The 25,225-nt window shown below is 41.0% G+C and overlaps 1 protein-coding gene across 2 annotated transcripts in view; it reads right to left on the reverse strand.

The window, feature by feature from the left end:
* Window positions 1-24,616, reverse strand: part of Slc1a1 (solute carrier family 1 member 1) — a 116,225-nt gene extending 91,609 nt beyond the window's left edge. The window contains exon 1 of one of the 2 annotated variants that reach the window (XM_074051950.1): window positions 24,068-24,616. In XM_074051950.1, coding sequence (XP_073908051.1) covers window positions 24,068-24,158 — 91 coding nt within the window. In that variant the 5' untranslated portion in view covers window positions 24,159-24,616. The remainder of the gene's footprint in view (window positions 1-24,067) is intronic. The other variant, XM_074051949.1, reaches the window with a different exon arrangement.
* Window positions 24,617-25,225: the final 609 nt, after the last annotated feature.

The raw sequence follows: 25,225 nt of genomic DNA on the forward strand, positions 1-25,225 counted from the left end.
ATCTCTCTCTCTTTTTTATCCTTCTCTCTTGGTTTTGTTAGTATAAATATTGCTACCCAGCTAATACTAAATTACACATAGTTCAGGGATAGAAACGTTACCTAGTGGAAATATGGGAAGAAGAAAAAGGGAAGGAAACTATTCCCCCCTCCAAAAAAATAAAGTACTGCAGGATTTAGAGCAAAATAAAGAAAATAGATACCCAGATCCAGACTCCAACAAAACAAAGATAAACTATACCAAGGAACCCAAGAAAGCCCACAAGAACAGCCTGAAAGAAGAAATCCTACAAGTAATTAATGAGAATTTCATAGAGATGTTACTAGACATGGTCAACCAAAATGTCCAGGAAGCACTCAAGAAATTCCAAGAGGACAAAAATAAAGAATATGAGAAAACACAAAAACAAATGAATGAAATCATAGAAGCCCTAAATAAATGCCAAACTAAACTGAGACCACCACAAACAGAGAGATAAATGAATTAAGGTCAAAAATTGACAATATTAAAGAGGAAGTAACCCAAGATATGGAAAACCTCAGAAAAAAAGAGTGAAACAGAAATACAAAACAAAATGGAAGGCCATTCCAGCAAAATAGAACAAACAGAAGACAGAATCTCAGAACTTGAAGATGAAATGGCAATTAAAGGAAAAACCGAAGAACTATTAGTTAAACAACCCAAGACTTGTGAAAAGAAAATACAAGAGCTCACTGACTCCATCAAAAGACCAACCCTGAGAATCATAGGCATTGAAGAAGGAGAAGAGGTGCCAGTAAAAGGAATGTGTAACATATTCAACAAAATAATAACAGAAAACTTTCCAAATCTAGAGAAAACTATGCCCATTCAGGAACAGGAAGCCTCCAAAACACCAAAGAGACCTGACCAAAATAGAACTACTCCACAACATATTATCATTAAAACAATAAGTACAGAGACTAGAGGAAGAATATTGAAAGCTGTAAAAGAGAAAAAAACAAATAGCAAACCCATCAAAATCACAGCAGACTTCTCAACAGAAATATTAAAAGCAAGAAGAGCACGGAGTGAGGTCTTCCAAGCACTGAATGAAAATAACTTCAACCCTAGTATACTCTACCCAGCAAAACTATCATTCAAAATAGACAGAACAATAAAACTCTTCCATGATAAGCAGAAACTAAAACAATATATAACTACCAAGCCACCACTGCAAAAGATTCTCCAAGGAACTCTGCACACAGAAAAAGAAAGCAGACAAAACCATGAAAGGGCAGGCAGTACCAAACCACAGGAGAAGAAAAGACAAGAAAGCAAAGAGTAACACTGATTCAGCTACACACAATCAAACCCTTAATCAACAAAGAGAACTACATGACAGGGATCACCACATACCTATCAATACTAACACTGAATGTTAATGGACTAAATTCCCCCATCAAAAGACACTGATTGGCAAACTGGACTAAAAAGAAAGATCCAACAATCTGCTGCCTATAGGAGACCCACCTCATCAACAGAAATAAGCACTGGCTGAGAGTGAAAGGCTGGAAGAAGATTTACCAAGTCAATGGTCCCCGAAAACAGGCAGGGGTAGCAATACTTATCTCGGACAAAATAGACTTCAAACCTACATTGATCAAAGGAGATAAAGAAGGCCACTCCATACTAATAAAAGGGGAAATACACCAAAAGGAAATAACAATTATCAACCTATATGCACCCAATGTCAATGCACCCAATTTCGTCAAACATACTCTGAAGGACCCAAAAACATATACAGTGGTAGTGGGACACTTAATACCCCCCTATCACCAATAGATAGGTCATCCAAACAAAAAATCAATAAAAAAATTCCAGAACTAAATCACACCATAGCTCAAATGGACCTAGCTGATGTCTACAGAATATTTCATCCAACTTTTGCACAATATACAGTCTTCTCAGAAGCTCATGGAACCTTCTCCAAAATTGATCATATCTTACAGCACAAAGCAAGCCTCAGCAAATATAAGAAGATATAAATAATGCCATGCATTCTATCTGACCACAATGCATTAAAACTAGAAATCAACAACAAAAACAACAGTAAAAAACACACAAACAATTGGAAGCTGGAAAACACATTGCTCAATGATCAATGGGCCATTGATGAAATAAAAGAGGTAATTAAAAGGTTCCTGGAAGTTAATGAAAATGAAAACATGACCTACAAGAACATTGATGAAATAAAAGAGGTAATTAAAAGGTTCCTGGAAGTTAATGAAAATGAAAACATGACCTACAAGAACCTATGGGACACAGCAAAGGCATTCCTAAAAGGAATGTTTATAGCCATGAGTACATATACCAAAAGGTCATAGAGATCTCAAATCAATGAACTAATGCTACATCTCAAACTCCTAGAAAAACAAGAACAAGAAAACCCCAAAACAAACAGAAGGAGCAAAATAATAAAAATAAGGGCTGAAATCAATGAGATAGAAACAAACAAAAAAAAGCATACAAAGAATCAATGAAGCAAAAAGCTGGTTCTTTGAAAAAATAAATAAGATTGACAGACCCCTGGCAAACCTGACTAAAATGAGGAGAGAAAAAAACCCAAATCAGTAAAATCGGAAGTACAATAGGGGAGATAACAACAAAACCACAGAAATCCAGGAAATCATCAGGGACTACTTTGAGAACCTATATTATAATAAATTCAAAAATCTTGAAGAAATGGACAGATTTCTAGATACTTATGACCATCCAAAATTGAACCAAGAGGATATTAATCAACTGAATAGATCTATAACACAAAATGAAATTGAAGCAACAATAAAGAGTCTCCCAAAAAAGAGGAGTCCGGGACCTGATGGATTCTCTGCTGAATTCTATCAGACCTTTAAAGAAGAGCTAATACCAACTCTCCTTAAACTTTTCCATGAAATACAAAGGGAAGGAATACTGCCTAATTCATTCTATGAAGTCAGCATTACACTCATCCCAAAACCAGGCAAAGAGACCTCCAAAAAAGGAGAACTATAGGCCAATCTCCTTAATGAACATCAATGCAAAAATCCTCCATAAAATAGTGGCAAAAAGAATCCAACAACATATCAGAAAGATCACCATGACCAAGTCAGTTTCATCCCAGGGATGCAGAGGTAGTTCAACATACACAAATCTATAAATGTAATAAAGCACATTAATAGAAGCAAAGACGAAAACCACTTGCTTATCTCAATAGATGCAGAAAAAGCCTTTGATAAGATCCAACATCACTTCATGATAAAAACTCTAAGAAAACTAGGAATAGAAGGAATGTACCTCAACATTGTAAAGGCTATATATGACAAACCTACAGTCAACATCATACTTAATAGTAATAAAGTGAAACCATTCCCCCTAAAATCAGGAACGAGACAAGGGTGCCCACTATCCCCACTCCTATTCAACACAGTAGTGGAATTCCTAGCCAGAGCAATTAGGCAAGAAGAAGAAATAAAAGGAATACAAATAAGTAAAGAAACTGTCAAAATATTCCTATTTGCCGACAATATGATCCTTACCTTAAAGACCCAAAAAACTCTACCCAAAAACTCCTAGACACCATAAACAGCTATAGAAGATAGCAGGATACAAAATCAACTTACAAAAATCATTAGCTTTTCTATACACCAACAACAAACAAACTGAGAAGGAATATATGGAAACAATTCCATTCACAATAGCCTCAAAAAAAATCAAATACCTAGCAAACATCCTAACAAAGGATGTGAATGACCTCTACAAGGAGAACTACAAACCAGTGAAGAAAGAGATAGAGGAAGACTACAGAAGGTGGAAAGATCTCCTGTGCTCATGGATTGGTAGAATCAACATAGTAAAAATGGTTATACTACCAAAAGCAATCTACATGTTTAATGCAATTCCCATCAAAATCCCAATGACATTCATTACAGAGATTGAAAACTCTACCCTAAAGTTCATTTGGAGATACAAGAGACCAGGAATAGCCAAGGCAATACTCAGCAAAAAGAGCAATGCTGGAGGCATCACAATACCTGACTTCAAACTATATCACAAAGCAATAGCAATAAAAACAGCATGGTACTGGCACAAAAACAGACATGAAGACCAGTGGAACAGAACAGAGGACCCGGATATAAAACCACACAACTATACTCACCTTATTTTTCACAAAGGTGCCAAAAACATATGATGGAGAAAAGACAGCCTCTTCAACAAATGTTGCTGGGAAAAGTGGTTATCCGTCTGCAAGAAACTGAAACTAGATCCATGTTTATTACCCTGTACTAGTATCAACTCAAAATTGATCAAGGACCTAAATATCAGACCCAAAACTCTGAAGTTAATATAGGAAGGAGCAGGAAACACTCTGGAACAAATAGGTATAGGCAAGGACTTCCTCAATAGAACCCCAGCAGCCCAGCAACTAAGAGAAAGAATGGACAAATGGGACTTCATAAAATTAAAAAGCTTCTGCACAACAGAAGAAATGGTCTCTAAACTGAAGAGACCACCCACAGAGTGGGAGAAAATATTTGCCAGCAATACATCAGACAAAGGACTCATAACAAGAATATACAGGGATCTTAGGAAACTAAACTCTCCCAAAATCAATGAACCAATAACGAAATGGGCAACTGACTAAACAGAACTTTCTCAAAAGAAGAAATTCAAATGGTCAAAAAAACACATGAAAAATGTTCACCATCTCTAGCCATAAGGGAAATGAAAACGAAAACCACACTAAGATTCCACCTCACCCCTGTTAGAATAGCCATCATTAGCAACACCACCAACAACAGGAGTTGGCGAGGATGCGGGGGGAAAAAGGAACCCTCTTACACTGCTGGTGGGAATGTAAACTAGTACAACCACTCTGGAAAAAAATTTGGAGGCTACTTAAAAAGCTAAAAGCAGATCTGCCATATGATCCAGCAATCCCACTCCTGGGGATATACCCAAAGGAATGCGACACAGGTTACTCCAGGGGCACCTGCACACCCATGTTTATTGCAGTGCTAGTCACAATAGCCAAGTTATGGAAACAGCCAAGATGCCCCGCTACTGACGAATGAATCGAGAAAATGTGGTATTTATACACAATGGAATTTTACTCGGCCATGAAGATGAATGAAATCTTATCATTTGCAGGTAAATGGATGGAACTGGAGAACATCATTCTGAGCAACGTTAGCCAGGCTCAGAAGACCAAAAATTATATGTTCTCTCTCATATGCGGACTTTAGCTCTAGGGCAAATACAGCACTGTTGTTAGACTTAGGTCACATGACAAGGGGAGGGCACACATGAGAGGTATGGGGTTAGGGAGTAAACCCAAAACATGAAAGCGTTTGATGTCCCCACTCCAGAGGAATTAATACAGAAACCTTAAAGCGACAGAGGTCAACATGAGAAGGGGATCAGGAACCAGTGTAAAGATCAGTTAGTGATGAATCAACCTGGGTTGTAATACACTTGTGCATGGAAGCAATGCTAGGAATCTTTCTGTATAGCTATCCTTAACTAGCAAAAACACTTTTTCTTATTATACTTATGTCTTCTCTTCAACAAAATTAGAGATAAGGGCAGAACAGGTTCTGCCTGGAAAAGAGGGGGGTTGAGGGGGAGAGGGTGGAGGCGGGGAGCAGGGGGGAGAATTGACCCAAACAATGTATGCACATGTGAATAAATGAATTAAAAAAAACATGTAGAGGTCTGCTCTTGTATTCACCCATCTTTGCCATGTGATGCTCTTGGGTCTCTGCTGAGAGCTCCCATGTGCATGGAGGCCCTTGCCTATATATCCTCAACCTTAGAATTTTCAGCCCCAAGAACCATGAGTTAAATAAACATTGATTCTTTATTAATCACTCTATCTCTGGAAATAAACAGACTAAGACATGTGGTTAATAACTAAGCAGTAAATTCAATGGGTTTTGTAATAGCATGAATTCAGTAAGATTTAACCCTTGAGTACATATTGATCACTGTCAGGAAACAGATTAGGAACACAGCAGACAAAAGGCAAAATGTCTGCTGACACTGCTACACAATATTGTGCCTGCTGTTAACTATATAACAATAATGAACAGACTGAAAAAGAAACCGGGAAAACAATTTCATTCACGATAACCTAAAAAATACCTAGGAATTAACCTAACCAAGGAAGTAAAAGATCTCTACCATGGAAACCATAAAACAATGAAAAAAGAAACTGAAGACGATATGAGGAGATGGGAAGACCTTCCATGCTCATGGATTGGAAGAATTAATATAATGAAAATGGCTATATTACTGAAATCAATTTATAGATTCAGTGCAATTCCCATCAAAATTATAATGACATTCCTTACTGAAATAGAAAAAAAAATCCTAAAATTAATATGGAAGCACAAAAGACCCCAAATAGACAAAGTAAATCTGAGCGAAAATAGTAATACCAGAGGTATTACAATATCTGACTTCAAATTATAGCACAGAGCTATAGAAACTGAAACAACATAGTATTAGCACAAAAACAGACATGTGGACCAATGGATCAGGATACAGGACCCAGAAATAAGCCCACACAGCTATAGTGATCTAATTCGCAACAAAAACATATATTGGAGGAAAGTCAGCCTTTTCAACAAATGGTCCTAGGAAAACTGGATATCTACAATATAGAAGAGTGAAACAAGATCTCTGTCTCTCACCCTGTAGAAAATCAACTCAAAATAGATCAAAGATCTGAATTTAAGACCTGAGCTATTGAAACTACTACAGGAAAACTTAGGGGAAGCACCAGAAGGTACAGGCATAAGCAATGACTTTCTGAATATGACTCCAAAAGCTTAGGAAATAATGCTGAGAGTTGACAAATGGGATCACATCAAATTAAAAAGCCTCTGCACAGCAAAGGAAACAATTACCAGAGTGAAAAGGTAGCCTACAGAAATGAGAGAAAATCTTTGTAAGCTATTCATCTGACAGCAGGATTAAAATCCAGGATATATAAAGAAATCTAAAAACCAAACACCAAAAGAACAAATAATATACCCAATAAATGAGTAAATGAACTGAACACTTTTCAAAAGATGTACAAGTGACCCATAAATACATGAAAAAAAGTTCAACATCTTTAGCCATCAGGGAAATGCAAATCAAAACTACACTGAGATTCCATCTCATCCAAGTCAGAATGACAATCATCAAGAAAACAAACAACAAATGTTGTCAAGGATCCTGGAAAAAGAAACCCCATACACTTTTGGAAGGATTGTAAATTATTCTAGACACTATGGAAAACAGTTTGGAAGTTCCTCTAAAAACTATATGATCCAGCTATATACCACTCCTGGATATACACCCAAAAGAATCAAAGTCAGCATACAGTAGATACGTACACACCCACGTTTATTGCAGCACTATTCATAATAATAAAGTTATGAAATCAGCCTGGATGCCTGTCAACAGATAATGGATAAAGTAAATATGGAGTATTATTCAGCCACAAAGGAAAATGAATGGAACTGGAGATCATCATATAAGTGAAATTAGCCAGACTCAAAAAGACATGTTTTCTCTCATATGTGGAATCAAGAAAAAGAAATAAAAGTAGATGGGGGACTCTTTGGGAAGAGGAAGGACATAGGGGAGAGTGAAATAAGAGAGGGTAATGAGGTGGGTATGATGAAATCATGTTACATTCATATATGAAAATGTCACAATGAAATCTATTATTTTGAACAATTAACATAGAGTAATTACAAAAGAAAGAAATGTAAAACAAAAACAAACAAAAAACAATTATATCTCTGAACTTTTAATCTGTTTCAAGCAGAGCTGACTCCATAACTAGCTAACCCCATAACATTTTTGGGGAAGAATAGGGTAGGAAGAGGAAGTGACTTTGGTCTGGCCAATCAAATTATCACATTCCTTTGTTCTAATGCTTTATTAAGGAATGAATCTATGACCTAAGTGGAGATGAGAGAGTCTCAGGCTAAGACCCGTGAGCGCTATTTGAACCTGTAGGGAGCAGTGCCTTCTCTTTTGCTGGGTGTGTGACTGGGTAAAGGAAACTTCCAGCTGAGATGGCAGCTATCTCAGTGAAAACAGCACAGGAATGCGGACCCTATGTAAAGAAAGGACAGGTCTGAGTGACATTGTTTGAACCTCTGAATCCAGCGGTACCTGAAGCCAGGTACTATTTCTGAACCCTTAAGTTATTTGAGCCATAACTTCTATCACTCTGTACCTCTCTGACTTGAACCTATTTGAACTGGACATTCTGGCACTTCCAGTTAGAAGCATCCTAAATTATATGTGGGGAGAGAGAACGTGTCACTGGTATCCTGGATACTTCCTCCATCATACACACCTGCCCTTGTTGCATGCAAAGAAGCGTGGTGATGTGGGGCAAGGTCTTCTAGACATGGAGGCCCAGGGAAGAGGCTTGCAGGACAGGTCAAGAGCAGGAGAGTCATGCTAGAATATAGCTACGGAGGTGTGGAAGCCATTATTACCTCCTATTTCCCAATTCCCTTATGTGGCCTTCTCCAGTTCTCACCAGAATCATCAAAATAACTTTTATTTATTTTTTAAGATTTTTATCCAATAACTTTTATCATTATTTTACTACCAACATATGAATAAATAAATTCACATAAAAAGATACCTAAGAAAAGATAACACTGAAAATGGTTTACAAGGTGATAAAAAGTATATGTAAGCAGAATCAAAATAACTTTTATACCATCATTCATAGACCTTCGATATTTTCAACACTTCTTTTTGATAATGTCATCCCAAAAAACACTGTAGTGTGGTACTCAGTGCCAAACACTTCAGTACTGCTTATTCTCCATTTTCCCTCCATATTCAACCCTGTCCTTCTTTGTCCTGCTTTGCATGCTGGCAGGCTGACCTGGGCTTCTTTGCCCTCTGGTTTTGGCTGGGTTTAGCCAACAGAATGCACTAACTATAGACCTTAAGAGCAGAAAGAGAGAACAGTTGGGGTATTTATTTTCTCCCTCCCTGCCTGCCTTGCTAGGAGCTGACAGGAGCTGTGTCCCTCTGGGGCTCATTTGGTCAGTTGGTTCCTCTGCCACAGCCTTAGCCCTCACTGGACTATGGTAACATTGTCCCCTCCCCTTGTCTGTTCAAGCCCAGGGGAGTTAATAGTGTCCTACAGTTACTAGTCCCTGGGGGCCTCCCCATCCTTTGCTGGTTCCCTTAACCCTGTTCAACTCTATAAATAGCCCCTTGATTAAATTCTGTCCAGTGGAACCCTTCTGAGTGTATGTACCATCTGTTTCCTGCCAGGTCCCTAACTGATGCAGGCCTCTATGTCCTCCCCACCCTCAGTCTCAGCACATCCAGTCACCATAAGCTTCTTGAGATGATTTCTTAAACGTACTTCACACTGCTCTTCTTTCATACCCTTGTTGACCCAGATCCCCCTCACTGGAAAATACTGCCATTATCTCTGCCTAAAAACCTCCTACTCATGCCACAAAGCCTAGTTAAAACTCCCACCTTTGTTCCCAGGCTGCCTCCCAGGTGGAATTAAGTCTCTTCTCTGGACCCTACTGAGATTTTTTTTTTTTTTTTTTTTGAGAGAGAGAGATTCTCACTATGTAGCCCAGACTGGCCCCAAACTCATGATCCTCCTGCTTCAGCCTCCTGAGTGCTGGAACCTACTGAGCTTTTATTCCTCTCATCTTTGTTATCCTTTTGGCCAACCTGTTTCTCTCCCCTTGCCCTTCATCTCAACCTTGAAGCAGACACATTTTTCTGCTTATTTCTGTACCCCCCATTCTCCCAGCATCCAGGGGCTTGACACACTGCAGGTGTTTGACACCTGCTGCATTGAACTGAACCAGGAAGGGACTTTAATTGCTATTTAATACACGTGCTCAGGAAGCCACCACCCTTTACTCATTAAACCTAACTATGAAAGGCAGGAGAAAATAGCTGACAGAGGATGTTATTAGCACAACATGAAAACTGGGCCACAGGAATGTGGCTACGAATTCTGCCGTCATCCTAGGGCCATCACAGTCAGAATCGTGTCATAGAAATGGTCTATGCAATAATTCCTGACTCATTGACTTGTTCACCTTTGACAATGGCTATGGTATTGTGCATATGAGAAGTCAAGTGCCTGCTTTCTACACTTGGGGACTTCCCTGGGGCCCCTGGATTCTAAGGAGCACCCTAGGTCAAGTGAGTTGAGACTGGCTGGGAAGAGTGAGGACCACCTCTCAGGAATACAGTCTCTAGAGCCAACTGGCTCAGAGGCCCAGCTGCTGAGTGGATGTTTCAATCTAAGAATGATCCAGTCTCACTCCCCCATGGGTGTGTCAGTTCCACACATGAGTGGTCCAGCTATTTTCTGGGAGATATACTATGATTTGACTTGTAAGTTCTAAAATATCCCATTTTCTACTTGTGGTTCTCTTTATTCTATTTATTCCTCTTGAAATGGTTCATGTCTGATAATCTCAAGGGTGAGTCTACCTATTAACTAGTTCCATGCATTTCTATGAAATACCTTCATCTACCCGTGGTCACATATCACTCTTTCCCCCTCTTCAGCAAATATTTAGCTTCCAGTTGCCCACACTTGCACAGTTTCAAGAGGCCCTGGAATCCTCTACTTGAACATCTCCCCAGGTTTAACACAAGCTGTCCTGGATTACTACCTCTTTCTAATAAGCCAGTTTCACAACTGCTGTAAAAATACCTTTCTGGCTCATTATGCATCTTGGGAAGGCTTTGCTCTGCATGAAAATAAAATCTGAGTCTTCCCTCTCCCTCCTCCTTCCCTACCCCTGCAGATTTTAGTCAGCAGCAACTTGAGATTAGATTGACCTCTAGGAGAAAGGTGGCCAGTCATCCTGGATTTTCTATACTTGCCACAAGCCTGGGATTCCTAGTTTGATAGACTTCGAACCCAACTTTCCTCAGCTGTGAGGAGAAGGTTTACCTCTCCTTACCTCTGCTTACAAAGCTGTGTCACCTTGAACTCTTTTATCCAGGATTGCCAGCCATGCAGCCCGCCTGCCAATTGTACAACCATCTCTCCTGACTTGTGTAAAGCTATACACTCTCTATTCCTTCCCTGCTCTCAGAAGGATGTCAGAAATATTTACTTTTATCTTCAGGTAAGTTAAAATATAAAAATTTTGTAATATTTCTTAAATTAAGATGAAGACTGTTACTTCTCTTGGTTGAAAGGGTAGATCAGGAATCTGTGTCAGTAAATACTTTGGTGCTTCTCTTCCTCCTCACTGGAAGAAATCACAAGCAGGCCAGCTGTTTAATTACAAGTTTGAAAGGAAATAACACCCATGTATGGGATATAACATGTCACATAGCCACCAAAAGGCCCAGATGCCTTTTCATACAGGATAAGAGGAAGCCCAAGAAACACACAAATGATACATTAGGCCTGTTCCTTCAAGGAGTAACATGGTACCCAGGATCCAAATTTGAAAAATGTCACCCCTTCTTCCTTTTGTTTCTGAGAAATAGTAACAAATACTTATAAGGCACTTTATAATGTTATAAAGGTCCTCCACATGTATCATTTGATGATAACAATGGATTAGATTTAAAGTCCATAAATGAATGTACATGCATCCAAGAAATCAAACATGGTGAGGACAATCTTTCTACAGTAACACTTGAGTTTACTCTTATAAACTTTATGTTCGTGAGGCTCTTCAGCCAACCTTTTCCAGGACTGTCCTTGTTGACAATAGATGTTTCCTCAGGCATGAGGGGTAGTGGTAAGTCAGAGGGGAGAAAAAGAGGTGTATAATCTAACCTAGCAGTCATAGTTGCACGCCCAGCTCTTGTGATCTGCCAGTCCTTTTCCCTAGAGCACAGGGCCCTGAGCAAGAGTCAGGTAACTCTGTAAGAGCACAGTGATGAGCACTACTTCAAGTAACTTTGGGTTTCTAGATCTTGGATGCAATAAACCCAGTCTCCTGTGGCTATTGATTTGAGGTTAAGAAAAGCAACCAAACCTTACTTGGTTCTTTCCACTTAAACAAACATAGATATAAATAAACTGCTACTTTTTTCAAAATAAACAAGCTAGTTGAAGATTACTGGAAAAATCAATAGTCAACACAATCATTAGATCAGTTACCAAGGAGACCTGAGCATGTTTCTGAGGTCCTGTGATTTGTGAATGAACAAGCTCTCAAATCCAGACTCCATCATTCTGTGGAACTCAGAATCACTGCAGTCTAGTGAAATCTCAGGATGTCTCCATGTACAAGAAAGGAATCCGTGGACAGGAAGCAGAAATGGAACAAGCCTGTGACATCTCCTGGTTGACAATTAACTTCTACTAATAAAACAAATAAAAAAAACCGTCTTCAGAATCTTTAATTACAGTGTCTAGTGTTTATCTAAGTGGTTGTTCAAGGTCTACTGGAACAGGTAGTACAGATGGACAAATTAATTTCTTATCACAGAAATATAATATCCAGACAGGGAGAGAAATGGGAAGGATATGGACAAGGAGGTGAAGGACACTTGGAGAGAGAAAAACCCAGAAGTAAATTCACTGAAAGTTGTAGCAGTTGCTAAATATCACATTTGAAAAGGCTCTACTTAGAGGGCTGACTCAGCTCCAAGATGGACTATTAGAAATCTGGTGTTTCCTTTTTTTTTTTTTCTAATTAGTTCGAAGGATTCTCTGGAGACCAGGCTGGTTCTTGTGCTGGTTTCCTGAGATCAGATCTTCCTTAGGGAAAGAGAGGTCCTCCAGTCTGGGTGCTTCACAGCCATGTGAGCTCACACTAAAATGGCTTCAGAACTGGGAATAACCACCCTTGCTCTTTTTCCAGGGCCTCCATACTAGGAGTAAAGTGTATTTGTGGTGATCCAGGCTTGGATAAGCATCCTCCAGGTTGCTTTCTAAAAACCCATACCACTGAGTGGATAACTAAGGGATCAATGCAATAGACCCATCAAGGAGTTATGCCCTTTATTCCTCAAGGAAGAAGGTTTTGGAATCAGTCTAAAACATTTTAGGGCATCTCTTATGAAGTAGGTGCAATGTCAGGTGCCATGAGTGTGATGGACTTATGTAAGACAGCATTCCTACTCTCAGGAAATGCAGGTGAGAAAGACAAGTGTGGAAACATGACACGTATTGTTGAGGGTTGGTTGAATGTAGTTTGTTCCCTCTAAAACTCTTGTTGAAACTGGATTGCCACTGTGGTAGTGTTGGGAAGTGGGTCCTGTAAGAGGTGATTAGGTTACTAAGAGGTGATTAATGCCTTTATCTCACACGCTGGATTAATTATCACAAGAAAAGACTGTGGTAACACGAGATTGCTTCTTGGGTTTGGGTCTCCTGCATGCACTGGTTGCCCTCTGCTTTCCACCAGGAGTTGAAGCAGCAGGAGGCCCTTGCTGGCACCTTGCTCTTGAACTTCCCAGTTTCCAGAACTGTGAACTCAAACAAATCTCTTTTTTATAAATTACTCAATCTCAGGTTTTTGTTATAGTAACAGAAAATAGGACTGTGGTGCATATATTAAATAGTAGTTATGTGCAATACTAAAATTAGACATGAGAGGATTAAGGGCTCTCTACTCCCATCACCTCTATTTGGCCTTGATTTTTCTAATCTTCAAGCCCAGAAATTCTATCATGCCATGCTTACGGCCTCCTCCAGGAACTTTTTTTTCCCAATTGGAATTCTTTTTTCTTTTCTTTTCTTTTCTTTTTTTTAAGGCCCCAGGCATGTTGTAGCTTTCTTACAGCATTTACCACATTTAGGCTCATGGTAGTGATATTTATGCATGTATTGTTGCAACAGACTGAAAAAAAACAAAGCACAGATGTTGACTCTGCATGTCTTGCCAGTAACTTCCATACTAGTTCAATTTACATTCAGTTCCTAATTGATTGTTAGATGAATAGATTTTCCTAAAAATAGACAATACTTCTCATCTTATATGCCAACTCTGAATATCAGTGGTTGCCTGGAATATAGTTTCCAGGATTCTGAAGCCATGACAGAACTCAGTACTAAAGAGCACTGCAATCAATTAGTGATGTCTGCCACAGGGCAGAATTGGGACTGCAGTGCAAATGCTGATCACTTGTGAATATAAATTAAGGGTTATAAGAGTAGGGAAAAGGGAGATGATCTCCTACTGAGCAATAAGAGAAGTCTATAGGATGAAAGTGGGAATTAGATCCATCTTCAAGGATGAACAGGATAAGCATGGATAAAATATCTGACCATTAGTTCAGACAAGTACAACCCATCCTGGAAAGGCAACTACTAGATAAGTTCAAATACATAAATATAAGTTCAAGCAGAAGTTTTATGTAGGAGAAAGTACTAACTACCATGGATTACCCCAAGTTAAGGGACAGGGTTAAAAATAGCCAAGGGACAGAGCAGGGATAGAGCAAGAGGAAGAATAGGTGTCATGTAGTTACTTTTTAAGAATGAAGCCTGAAAGAACACTTTTAACTCACAATTGGGTGTATCAAAGTTTGCTAGAAAGGAAGAAAACCTGCTTAATGGTTAATAATCTAAGCTCTGGAATCAAATATTCCTGACAGCAAATCTCAGGCTCAGCCCACATGACCTATGCCTTTTAAATTTCAGTTTCTTCATTTGCAAAATAGGAACCTCCCCCCCAAGCTTGTTCATTGTGCTGGGGTCAAATGTGAAACAAATGTTCATAAAACTTGTAGGAAGTTCTCAATAAATATTAGTATTAGTTTTGGTTAGCCACAAGAGAAGGAGTTTTTCAAGGAAGAAAATGTGTTTCTCTCAAAGTCTAATAATTTATTGAATCTTATATGAAACCTGTAAAGTGGCTAAATGGCTCAAAAACCAATTAATTATATGAGATACTGACAGAAATTGAGCAAAATCAGTTTATTTTCCAGGAATGGGGAAAGGCTACGTGACTAGGCTTTCTGTAGTTTAGGCATTTCTGGTAATGGTACATATTTTGGTTATTGTTGTTGTTGATTTAATTCTTTACTAAATTATAAGTAATAAGTTAAGTTAATAAGTAACAAGTATAAGTTAAGCAATAGAACAATGGTAGAAAAATAACTTAATTGTAAAATCTCACCCAAACTCTCTCCCCTCAGGATTTTCCCCTTGGTTGAGTGCTGCAGTTTTAACCAGCTGAGGCTGAATCCAAGTAAGATTAGTTGTGAGAATAAACACACAGAGCAGACCCTCTTTGGGGTCATTTCTGAATCAAAATTCCAGTCCCAAAAGCCAACGCTTTGCTCTAGCCTGCAGACCAAGTAGAGATCATACAATGCTGGAATCAAGACCCTTCCTAGACCTGGAGCTCTTCTTGATAACTAAGAAGGGGCCTAGGAACGAATACCTCAGACTGAGCAGGAAGGCTGGTAGAAGGTCTTACTCCTCAATGCTGATTCTGGGCTAAGTGGTGAAGAACAGTGCAGCGTCCCCTCTGGCTGAGTTGAGCTCCCACAGCTAGAGCTAGGCCCAGGAAAGGAACGACATAGGGCACACAAACTGGGATGAGATCCATCCCTCATGGGAACTGCAAGAGTATTTTCTGGAAAGGAAGTATCCTACCTGTGGTAATGGAACAGTCAGCAGATATTTTCCAAAGTAAGGTAGCACCATTTCTGGCAGGGAGTGAGTCACACTTCCTTTCCATTAACAGAGGTGTTACTGTGAAGCGTGCTAATAACAACAGAGCACTCTTTGTTGCAGTTCTAGGCTGTTCCCTCAGCAAGTATAATGAATTAGCTCCATCTACAACTACCTGCCGAGCTAAACTATAGCTCTAAGGTGAATTATGGGCTTCAGAGTAACTGTGTCCAGCACTGCCTTATGTATATTTAACATGCAAAATATGAAAGGCCATTTAAAACATTTGCTACCTTAACAGACATTGCTGGGTGGGGGGACATTTAAATGGGCCACTCAATGTCATCTAAAATTAGTGCATTTTCTTCAAGTGCTTAAGTCCCTACAGTGTAAGTGACCCCAGGTGTCTGGCGACACGGGGAGATTTGCAGTTCCTCAGGCTAACACAGCTTCTCTGGAACACAGCCAGTGTGTCGCTGACTCTCTAGGATAGTTATTTTCAGTCTCAGCTCTGTTAAATGTAATCACAATTTTTCACAAGTAATTAATGTGGAAAGCTTTCTCTCTGTACAAGCAAGAGCTCACACATGCATTCACATGTTCTCTAACAGTTGGTTCCTAATCCTCCTGTTTACACCTTCTCTGACTGAACTCATCTGAGCTAATCTATGAGTTCCATCATAGCCTAAATTATTACACAAATTTTTCTACATATGCATCTTCATTTGAAGTTTCCTTTATTTCTTTTCTGTGCCCAGTGTTCAAGTTTTTGACAGGTGGGTACAATACTAAATAAAACATGTATCATATATTAAGCAACATCTAACAGGACATTTAACATGTGTCAAACATTAGCAATTTTTTATCCAAAGCATTCCCATCAGGCAGCATTAGGAATACAAGTATATATATTGCAGAATCAGATATGTAAAATCATTTTTAAGGTTCATTTTGTAATCTTGTGTTTAGATAACTTAGTTTGGGGTTTTGATTTCATAGGTTTGCGGTATATGCCTGGCATAGACCAACCCAAATTCAGAGTGTTTTCAGTGATTCTGCCAATGCAGTTTTAAAAAAATGAAAGCATCAGGTATAGGCACCCAACATGCAATTTTCTTAACTCTTTAAATGGCATTTGAGCCTCACCAAATAAAGGAACTCTTCTCTAAGACAATTAAGCAGATATGTGTTATAGGCAGATAGACAGATGTAGATAGAAATCCTAAGAACAGTAGGGTAAAGGTAATATCTTATCCAAACATACATAAGTATTTAGTTATATACATTGTTGACTTAGACAAATTTAACACATTACCAACTTTAAATTTTCTAGAAAAGATCATGAAACCAACTTATAGTAATCAGTATTTTGCTGATAAATATTATCATGTCTGTGGCATGCTATGGATTAAATATACTAATGCAAATAAACTAGCAACTTTGTTTTCATCATCTTCTAGAAATAGAAAACCTTAAAGCTATATGCTCCATTAAAACAAAAGTCCCTATTACATATGGACAATTATGACATTTTTTTGTTTCCCATATGTCAAAATGTTTATTTATTGCATGTTTTAGAAATGGTAAAAGAATTACGTTATTCCTATCATTTTAAAGAAAAAATATAAAGAGTTTTGTTTTGTTTTGTGATTTGGAATATTCTCTGCTTCATGAATGTTTTAAGTTGGACATAGTTAAAGGCCCCAAACATTTATTAGACCTTTCCTTACTGTTGTAATGAATAATTTGATCCTCATAGCCCCAGCTACAATTTATATTATTATCCTAATCAAGATTATTTCATATTTATGTAATACTCTTTAACTCCACCTCCTTAGTTGAGTTCCTCTGGCTCCTAGAAGTAAGCTGAGGAATGACTATATGGTCATAGAGCTAAAAATCCTTGAAACTAGCAGGATCTCACAGATTTTCTAACCTACAGTTAACAAGTAGGCAGCACACATCACATATCACTATGGCCTGATCTACAGCCCTTGGCAGACATCAGTAATACAATTCAGAATTTTATTTCTAATTCTTTCTCAACAAATATTGTACCAGACAGTCCACTTCCTGTAATTTGGAGGTGGTATGTGAATGGAATTCTCTTCCCTCTTTCAGTTAACCCAAACCCCTTTCTTTCTGATAAGAAGCAAAGGATCTAACAGTATAAGATACACTGTTTTCACACATCTTTTTTTGAGTTAGTCACATATTTTTAGGTCCCACTTAGTTTTCAAGTGTCTGAGGATGTAACAGTAGCACCCTCCAGGGGTCCATAAAACTAGATGTAGTTTTACAGAAGAAAAAGATAAGCATGCTTGATGTATATGTAGACTAAATAAGTGTTAATCTGTGTTACTGACATAGATCAGAGGGGGTTGAAGCAGGCAGAGAACTTATGGAACAAATGGAGTTTGGTCTAAGCTTTGCAATCATTTGTTCATTCAAAACAAGGACAATGTCTTGTCAGCACTCTGGGTCATAAATTGGACAAATACATTGAGCTTACCAGGCAATGAGACAGTGCTGTGGCACAGAGAGGGAGGCTTCAAGGGCTCATGGGTTGGTGTGGAGGCAGAGAAATCAGAATACAGAGCAACAAATATCAGGCAGGAACTGGTCCTGCACAGCAGCAGTGGGAAAACTTAAAGGGTTAGGAGCAGAGTCTGTAGGGTCAGACTTTCAGGGTTTGAATATCTGTCATTCACCTTGGGCAAGTTTTGTAGCTGTCTATACCTCAGTTTCCTAAAAATATGCTTGATGAAAAGATCAAATGGATTAATACACTTACAGCACTTAGAACAGTACTTAGCCCATGGCAAGCAACTCCTGAGTCTTAGATCTTATGTTTGAAACAGGAAATGAGGGTTTTTTTAATTATTTTGGTGAAGTGGGGGTAGGGGATTACCAAAAAAAAGAAGGGATATAGTCTTGAAGGATGAGGCAGGCAGGCTTGGATACACAGTGGAGGATCTCCGAGGTCATGCTAAAGACATGCTCTCCCCACCTCTAGGGCAGTGCACCATTTTAAGCTCCAGAGCAACATGATCTGATTTACTTCTTAGAAAAATCACTTTGATAGCTGTGTCAACTATAAATGTTGTAGGGGTCTAAATGGTGGTCTCCAAACGATAGGTCTGTGTCCTAGTCCCTGGAATATAAGGATAGCAATCTATACAGCAAAGGAATGAATATTACCTTATATGGCAAGATGAGATTTAGCTAAGAATCTTGAGAGGAGGATTATACAGGAGGGCTCTAAGTACCGTCACAAAAGACAGAGATAGAGGGGGACCGCACACACAAACCCAGGAGACTGAAGTGAAGATAAAGGTGGAGATTACAATGACTGTCACCACAAGGCCAGGAAAGCCAAGACAGCCACTGGAGGCTGGAGGAGTCCCAGAAGAGTCTGGCTTTGCCAGGTTTCAGACTTCTCTGGTCTGCAGACCTAGGCTAACCTTTGTTTTATCAAGTCGCTCAGTATATGGTAATTTATTGCAGCAGCCACAGGAAATAAATACAAATTTTAAGCCTAACTCTTCACCTTCCATAACAGGAGTGTGGGATCCCTGCCCTGCTCAGGCTCAAGTTCTTACCCCTCCATCCTATGATATGTGTCTTCTTGCCTCCCGGCTTCACTCCACTCATCATCATTCATCCTTCTCATTTGCATCCTTACTATTAGTGAATGTTTCTCTTCAGGTTAAATCAGAGTCAAGTCTCCTAGAGCAATCAGAATAAACCTCTGTGGATCTTACCTACCACTTTCCTCCAATTCTTTCACAACTAGTTGCCTCCAAAGAAAGGCCCCAAGGGTCACATTCTCTCCTTCACTCTCAACTGTGGAGCTCCCTCCACCTTTCTAAAACATTTGCCCACAACTTGTTCTTGTTCTTAACTCTTCTGATTTCCCACCCATAAGCCCCTTCTCTGCCCACACCTCCAACATGGGGTGTTCAGAGCTCTGTCTTCTCTTCGCCCTGATCTCCTTCATTCCCAAAGCTTTAACTTCGTCCTTGGCCTTGCATGTTCTCTAATCAATATTCTACTCCAAATCTGTCTCCTGTGCACCAGACTCACTTATTCAATTGCTTATTGCCTTAGCATATTCATATCAGAACATGCCATGATTATTTCCAAGATGGTGCCCCTTCTGGGGGCACTCTGTCCTATTAGAGATCACCACTTCTCCCCCAGATCAAATCCCACCAAACCCTGATTAGTTATCCTGTTGAACACCTCATAGCCCTTGAACCTGGCCCACCCTATTGCTGTGTCACCTCCTCTTCATCTCCTCCTGCTCTCTTCCCCTAGTCTACTTCTTGCTGTTTATTGAAAGAATCAGGATAAGTTCCATGAGGGCAGAGAGTTTTGTTCCCAGCTGTTGTGACCCACACAGTGGGTACCAATACACACTGAATAAATGAGTGATGTAAATGTTGGTTGTTACAGGTGAACTCCTAAACACTGCTGAGCCAAGGATATATAAGTTGAGAGGCTGGGCCTGGAACCAGTTTGAGCCAGGACCAGCCCCTGTCCTCAGGGGTTTCAAAGAATCACAAAAAATAGACAAGAAAGCACAAGTCAAGTCCAAATAAACACTGGCGGGTATATGCCACGAGACTCCAGGGTAAGACACCAGGCTGGGCAAGAGATTACTAAGAACCTGAAGGAATTGGTTCGGAGTTTAGACAATGGAATTGGAATCTACCATTAATTGTTTCCTTAGTACCCAAAGGTAATGATTTGCAATGACATTTGCCAGCTCATCACATAAACAACACCTACTGCCTTTTGTGAAGACCCCCCCCCAAATTGGAATCAAAGATTTTTCACATGGCTGAAAGAATACATAACAAGTCTGCAGAGGAAGACCAGGCTTTATGTTGTGAAAAAGTGGTCTCAAGACCGCCTCCCCTACACTGCCCTTTTAGTGACTTGAATCATCAGAAGGAGGACAGAATTCTCACTGAGTAATTCTGCTTGGACAGAATCCCCACAAAGAGCACAAAACTTCGCTCAGATTTTTTGCCTATTCAATGACTTGAGAATTAGGTCTCAGAGCTCAAGACAAAATGATTTATTCTTTCCATTCTTCCTTTTAAAAGGAAATTTAAAAAAATGTCTGTTATAGAGGCTGGTATTGGCTTACATGAAGCATGGCACCAAAACACTTGAATCACCCTGAACTCCAAATTATAGGCTGGACACTGAGTAGAACAAAGAAAAAGACACGGCACAAGAGAAGTTATTTCGTAAGGAAATATTAATTTTCTCATAATTGAGTTATTCAGATTTACCCTAATATAACATTTGTGGAGTGCCTATTACATGCTAGCCACATAACCCAGTGTTTTCACATTATCTCAACCGACCCTAATAACCCATATCCTCATTTTCTAGATAAAGGAACTGAAAATAAGCATTTGGAGCCATTTGATGTCAGAATTCAGATGCAGGACCCCTGACTGCAGGCTCTGTGCCCATTCTACTATACTATAGAAGAATTATAATGAAAGCAATAAAAATGATCCTCTTGGTATTTCAGAAGAGGCTTCATGTGAAAGTCCATGACATTATTTTCAGGACCTTGTAGTGTTTCACAGAAACTAACAAAGATAGTCATTTATTTAATCCCTCCATCTTGCTTTCAAACCAAAATTTAAGAAATGTTTAGCTCATAGTATCTGCTTGTCTGTGAAAAAATTAACCTCCATATCTCATAAATATGGCCTCATTGCACTTCCTCCCACACACTATATCTTGGAAAATCAGAGACTAAGCAGGCTCATAAAAAATATTTATTCTTCATTTCAACAATTAAAATATTTTACAGAGTCAGGGCTGCTGACTTAAAATAGTGCCAAATGGTTCACTGGTTGTAATCAGAAGAAGACATCTCACCAGGGCACTTAATAAATTGAACAGATTTTTTTTCTTCTTTAAGGTCTACACCCTGAAAAGTCCAGAAAGGAGGTTGCATGAGAGTTCTTAGGATTTTTCTGAATCAATGAGGTCAGTTATAAAATAAATTCTTACTATCATGACCTAGCAAGGGATTATGGAAACTCTGTGCTACTGTTAAAACTGGCTGGGATTTCACTACTTATTAAACAAGTGAGCCACTATAGACTACACAAAGAAAGGTCTCATTTCTCATCGATACCCAGTACACTCCAAAGAAAGAGGAAAAGGGAGGACCCCAGGAAGCCAGGGTGGGCATACTGAGGGTGTCTAAAGTTTGAGACTTCTCATACTAGAAACAAGACTGGCAATGACTGGCAAGTATTCAGCTGGACACTTACAATTTTTTTATTTGCACTACTGGGGTTTGAACTCGGGGCCTATACCTTTAGCCACTCCACCAGCCCTTTTTTGTGAAGGGTTTTTCCAGCTAGGTTCTGGCGAACCGTTTGCCCCGAAGAGCCTCCTGAGTAGGTAGGAAGGAGCACAGGCGTGAGCCACTGGCGCCTGGAGACACTTAACAATTTTTAAATAGTGGATTCCTTATATATATATATATATATATATATATATATATATATATATATATATATATATAAGGCGCTGCTGGGGTTTGCCCACATTAAAACTGGGGAAGGGCCCACCTGAGAGGAGAAGCTGCAACCTGCAAAATGGGCATGAAATCTTTTTTGACTCTGAAGACGTATTTATGTAACTAGTTCCAAAGGCCAGGGAGCAACTGTTCACAACTCTCTCCAAAGTGGCCTCTAGTGAGTTGGTACCCCAACTGCTGGTGCCCAACACTTGGTTAACAAGTGAGTATCTCCGGAGAACTCAGGACTGAAAAGGTAGAATTATTGTACTTTCCCCAGGGAATTACGAGGGAGACACAAGGCTTAAGGTCACCCACCAGTCTCTACAAAGGGATTTAATAATAAATTCTGGACTCATCTCTGACAAAAACTAAAATAAAATAAAACCAACAAAATGAGGTCATCGTTTCTATTTGGGTGAAGGGAAATCAAATCACTTTCTTTGTAGAGTCTGACATTTAAATGTGGTGGGGATAAACCCTCCTTAAAAATATCCAAGGCCACTTTTGCACTTCCCGGTGGGGGGGGGGCGTGTAAAAAAAATCTACACTTGCTTCTCTTAAGTTTCTCCTTTCCTTCCCCAAAAGTTCTCTGTTAGGGCAATTCCAGGATGTTACTTATTTACTAGAAACTTGACTTTCCTTTGCCCAAGGTTCGAGAGGAGCCAAACTGACCCCAAGGATTCCAGTAACTTCCCACGGCAGTTTTATTTTCTTGTTTGTTTGTTTGTATGTTTGCTTGTTGGGGAGGCTTTGAAGGGAGAGCAGACAGCACCAAGCATTCAGAAGCAGCAGCTGGAGAGGAAGGTGCATGAAGTTGGGAGGGAGGCTGCCCCCAGGCTGTCTTTCCAGCAGCTGCAGTTTCCAAACAGAGGGTGGAGCCTGCCAAGGAATCCACGTTCCCCAGAGGGGGCAAGGCCCTCACCTGCCAGGTGGCCCCACCTGTGCCAGCTCCTAGGGAAAGGAGACACACAGGGTTCCCAGAGCCGTATTTAGAAAACGGACAACCTCACCAGAAATCCAGAAGGTAAATACGAGTAACTCACACCACTGAGCAATGGCTTAGACAACCACCTAGCCGGGTGATCTGTCAGGCGTGAATCACTTGAATACACTCTTGTTTAAAAAACAAGTAAGGATGGTTTTAAATTATTAATGGAAAACGTGGAGAGCAAGACAGCCCAAGAGGAGGGAGCAATCTGAGTTCTCTTAGCCCTCTTTCCCCGTGACCTCCCGGGGGCCACAATTCCACCCTCCCTGAATTCAGGCATGAAGCTGGCAGCTTTACAGAGCCCCGGGTGCTGGCAGGAAGGTACCTCTCCATGCACTGCCCTGGGGTCGCTGCCGTCACATTCCTGGGCTGCATCTCCTGTCCCCATTCTGCCATTCTCCCCATCCCAGAGACCAAGGTTCCTCTTCCACTGAGAAAAGAGAACTGTAATTCATACAGTCTCTGTCTCTGTTGGGGCACCGTGCTTCGTGAAAGAACGGAAGAAAAAAAAAAACAAAAAAAAAATAATAAAAATTTAAAAAAAGAGAGAAGCAGGGCTGGGGGGGGGTCACTAGATTGAGAATAAAATTAAAAATTAAACCCTGCTTGTTTCAGAGATGCAGAACCAAGAGCTCCTTGCTTCCCTTTACCACCTTCCAAGCCCCTTTGATCATTTTGGGTGAAGGAGCACCCAAATGGGAGTCCCTAGGAAGGAGCTTTGTTCTTCTCTGGCAGAAATAGGCGCTCTCCAGAGGAGCCCCCAGCGTGGGGTCTAAGACCAAGACCGAGGGACCCCGGCAGCGAGTAGCCAGCGCCATGCCCACCCTTGCCTCGCAAGCCATGCACGCGGCCTGGGAGCCGGGCGCGCGTGGGGGTGCGCGCATTGCCCACCCGCCGCGCCGCTCACCTAGCACCACCGCGGCCACGGTGGACAGCAGCAGCCAGTTACTCCTCAGGAAGCGCTTGAAGTCGCATCCCTTCCTCGCCGGCTTCCCCATCGCTGGTGCCCAGGCTCGGAGCCGCCGCTGCGGCCGCCGCTATTGTGCGCGGGGCTCTGCCGTGCGCGCGTGGGCCGGGGGACGCGGGGAGACCGCCAGCAGCTCAGTGGCGTGGCGGAGGCGGGATGCGGGTGCTCCGAAGAGAAGGGTGCACGCCGACAGCTGCCGCTGTCACTGTCACTGTCACCGCCGCCACCTGGGATCGCGTACCGTGACCGCCACCCAGCTAGCGCGGTGGTTTTGCGTGGCGGGCACGCCCGGCTCCTCCTGCTGCCGCTCTCTGCAGCGCCCGGGCCAACCAGCTAGGAAAGAGGGAGGAGCGGCGGCCCCGGGAGGCGGGTGGGTGCTTGCGTGGGGCGCCCGGGGTCCCGGGGGAGCCGGCGTGGGAGGGCGCCCCGTGCTGCGGCCGGAGCTGGGGTGGCCTCTCCGGGAGCCCGAGTACCGCCCCGTAGCCTTCAGCTGAAGTGAGTCTCGCTCTTTTTTCCATCATGCTAGGTCTCAGATTTAGGGTTTTCTTCGGCCCCCTTCCCGGAGGGGGCGGAGCCACTGTCCCTTCCTTTTTCTCCCTCCCCCCTAGCCTTCCTCAGGGTTGACACCCCGAGAAAGGGTGCGAGTTGGGAGGGCTCGTGTTGGGGGTTGCTGGTTCTGCCTTGGGTCCCTCTGGCTCCCCCCAGGCAGGCTGTGATCTGCCAGCAGTTGCCAAAGACTGAAGCTCTGGGAGAAGGGAAAGAGAGCGCTGGCAGCAGAGTAGGGTTTTGGGAACTTTCACATCGGGTCTCTAATCCCACGCAGGGATTACTACTCTTTTCTTTGGGTCTCCAGAGGTCCACAGGCTTGGAGTGTGGAGGTGCTCCCTGCAGGTGGAAAGGGTGATCCCTCTCACAACTTTACTTCCACTCCTGGTGACTGGATCTGTGGCCTCCACTCTGTATAGTAATTAGGACTGAGAACTGGACCAGACTGTTAAGGGAGGGTAGGCGGGCCTGTCCCTAAGGCCAAACGGGTTATATGAAAGGCAACCTGGGAGTTGGAGAAACTGGGTTGGTTGTGCCAAATACACTTTGAGA

This window comes from Castor canadensis, chromosome 13, assembly GCF_047511655.1.
Source record: "Castor canadensis chromosome 13, mCasCan1.hap1v2, whole genome shotgun sequence".
NCBI lineage: Eukaryota > Metazoa > Chordata > Mammalia > Rodentia > Castoridae > Castor > Castor canadensis.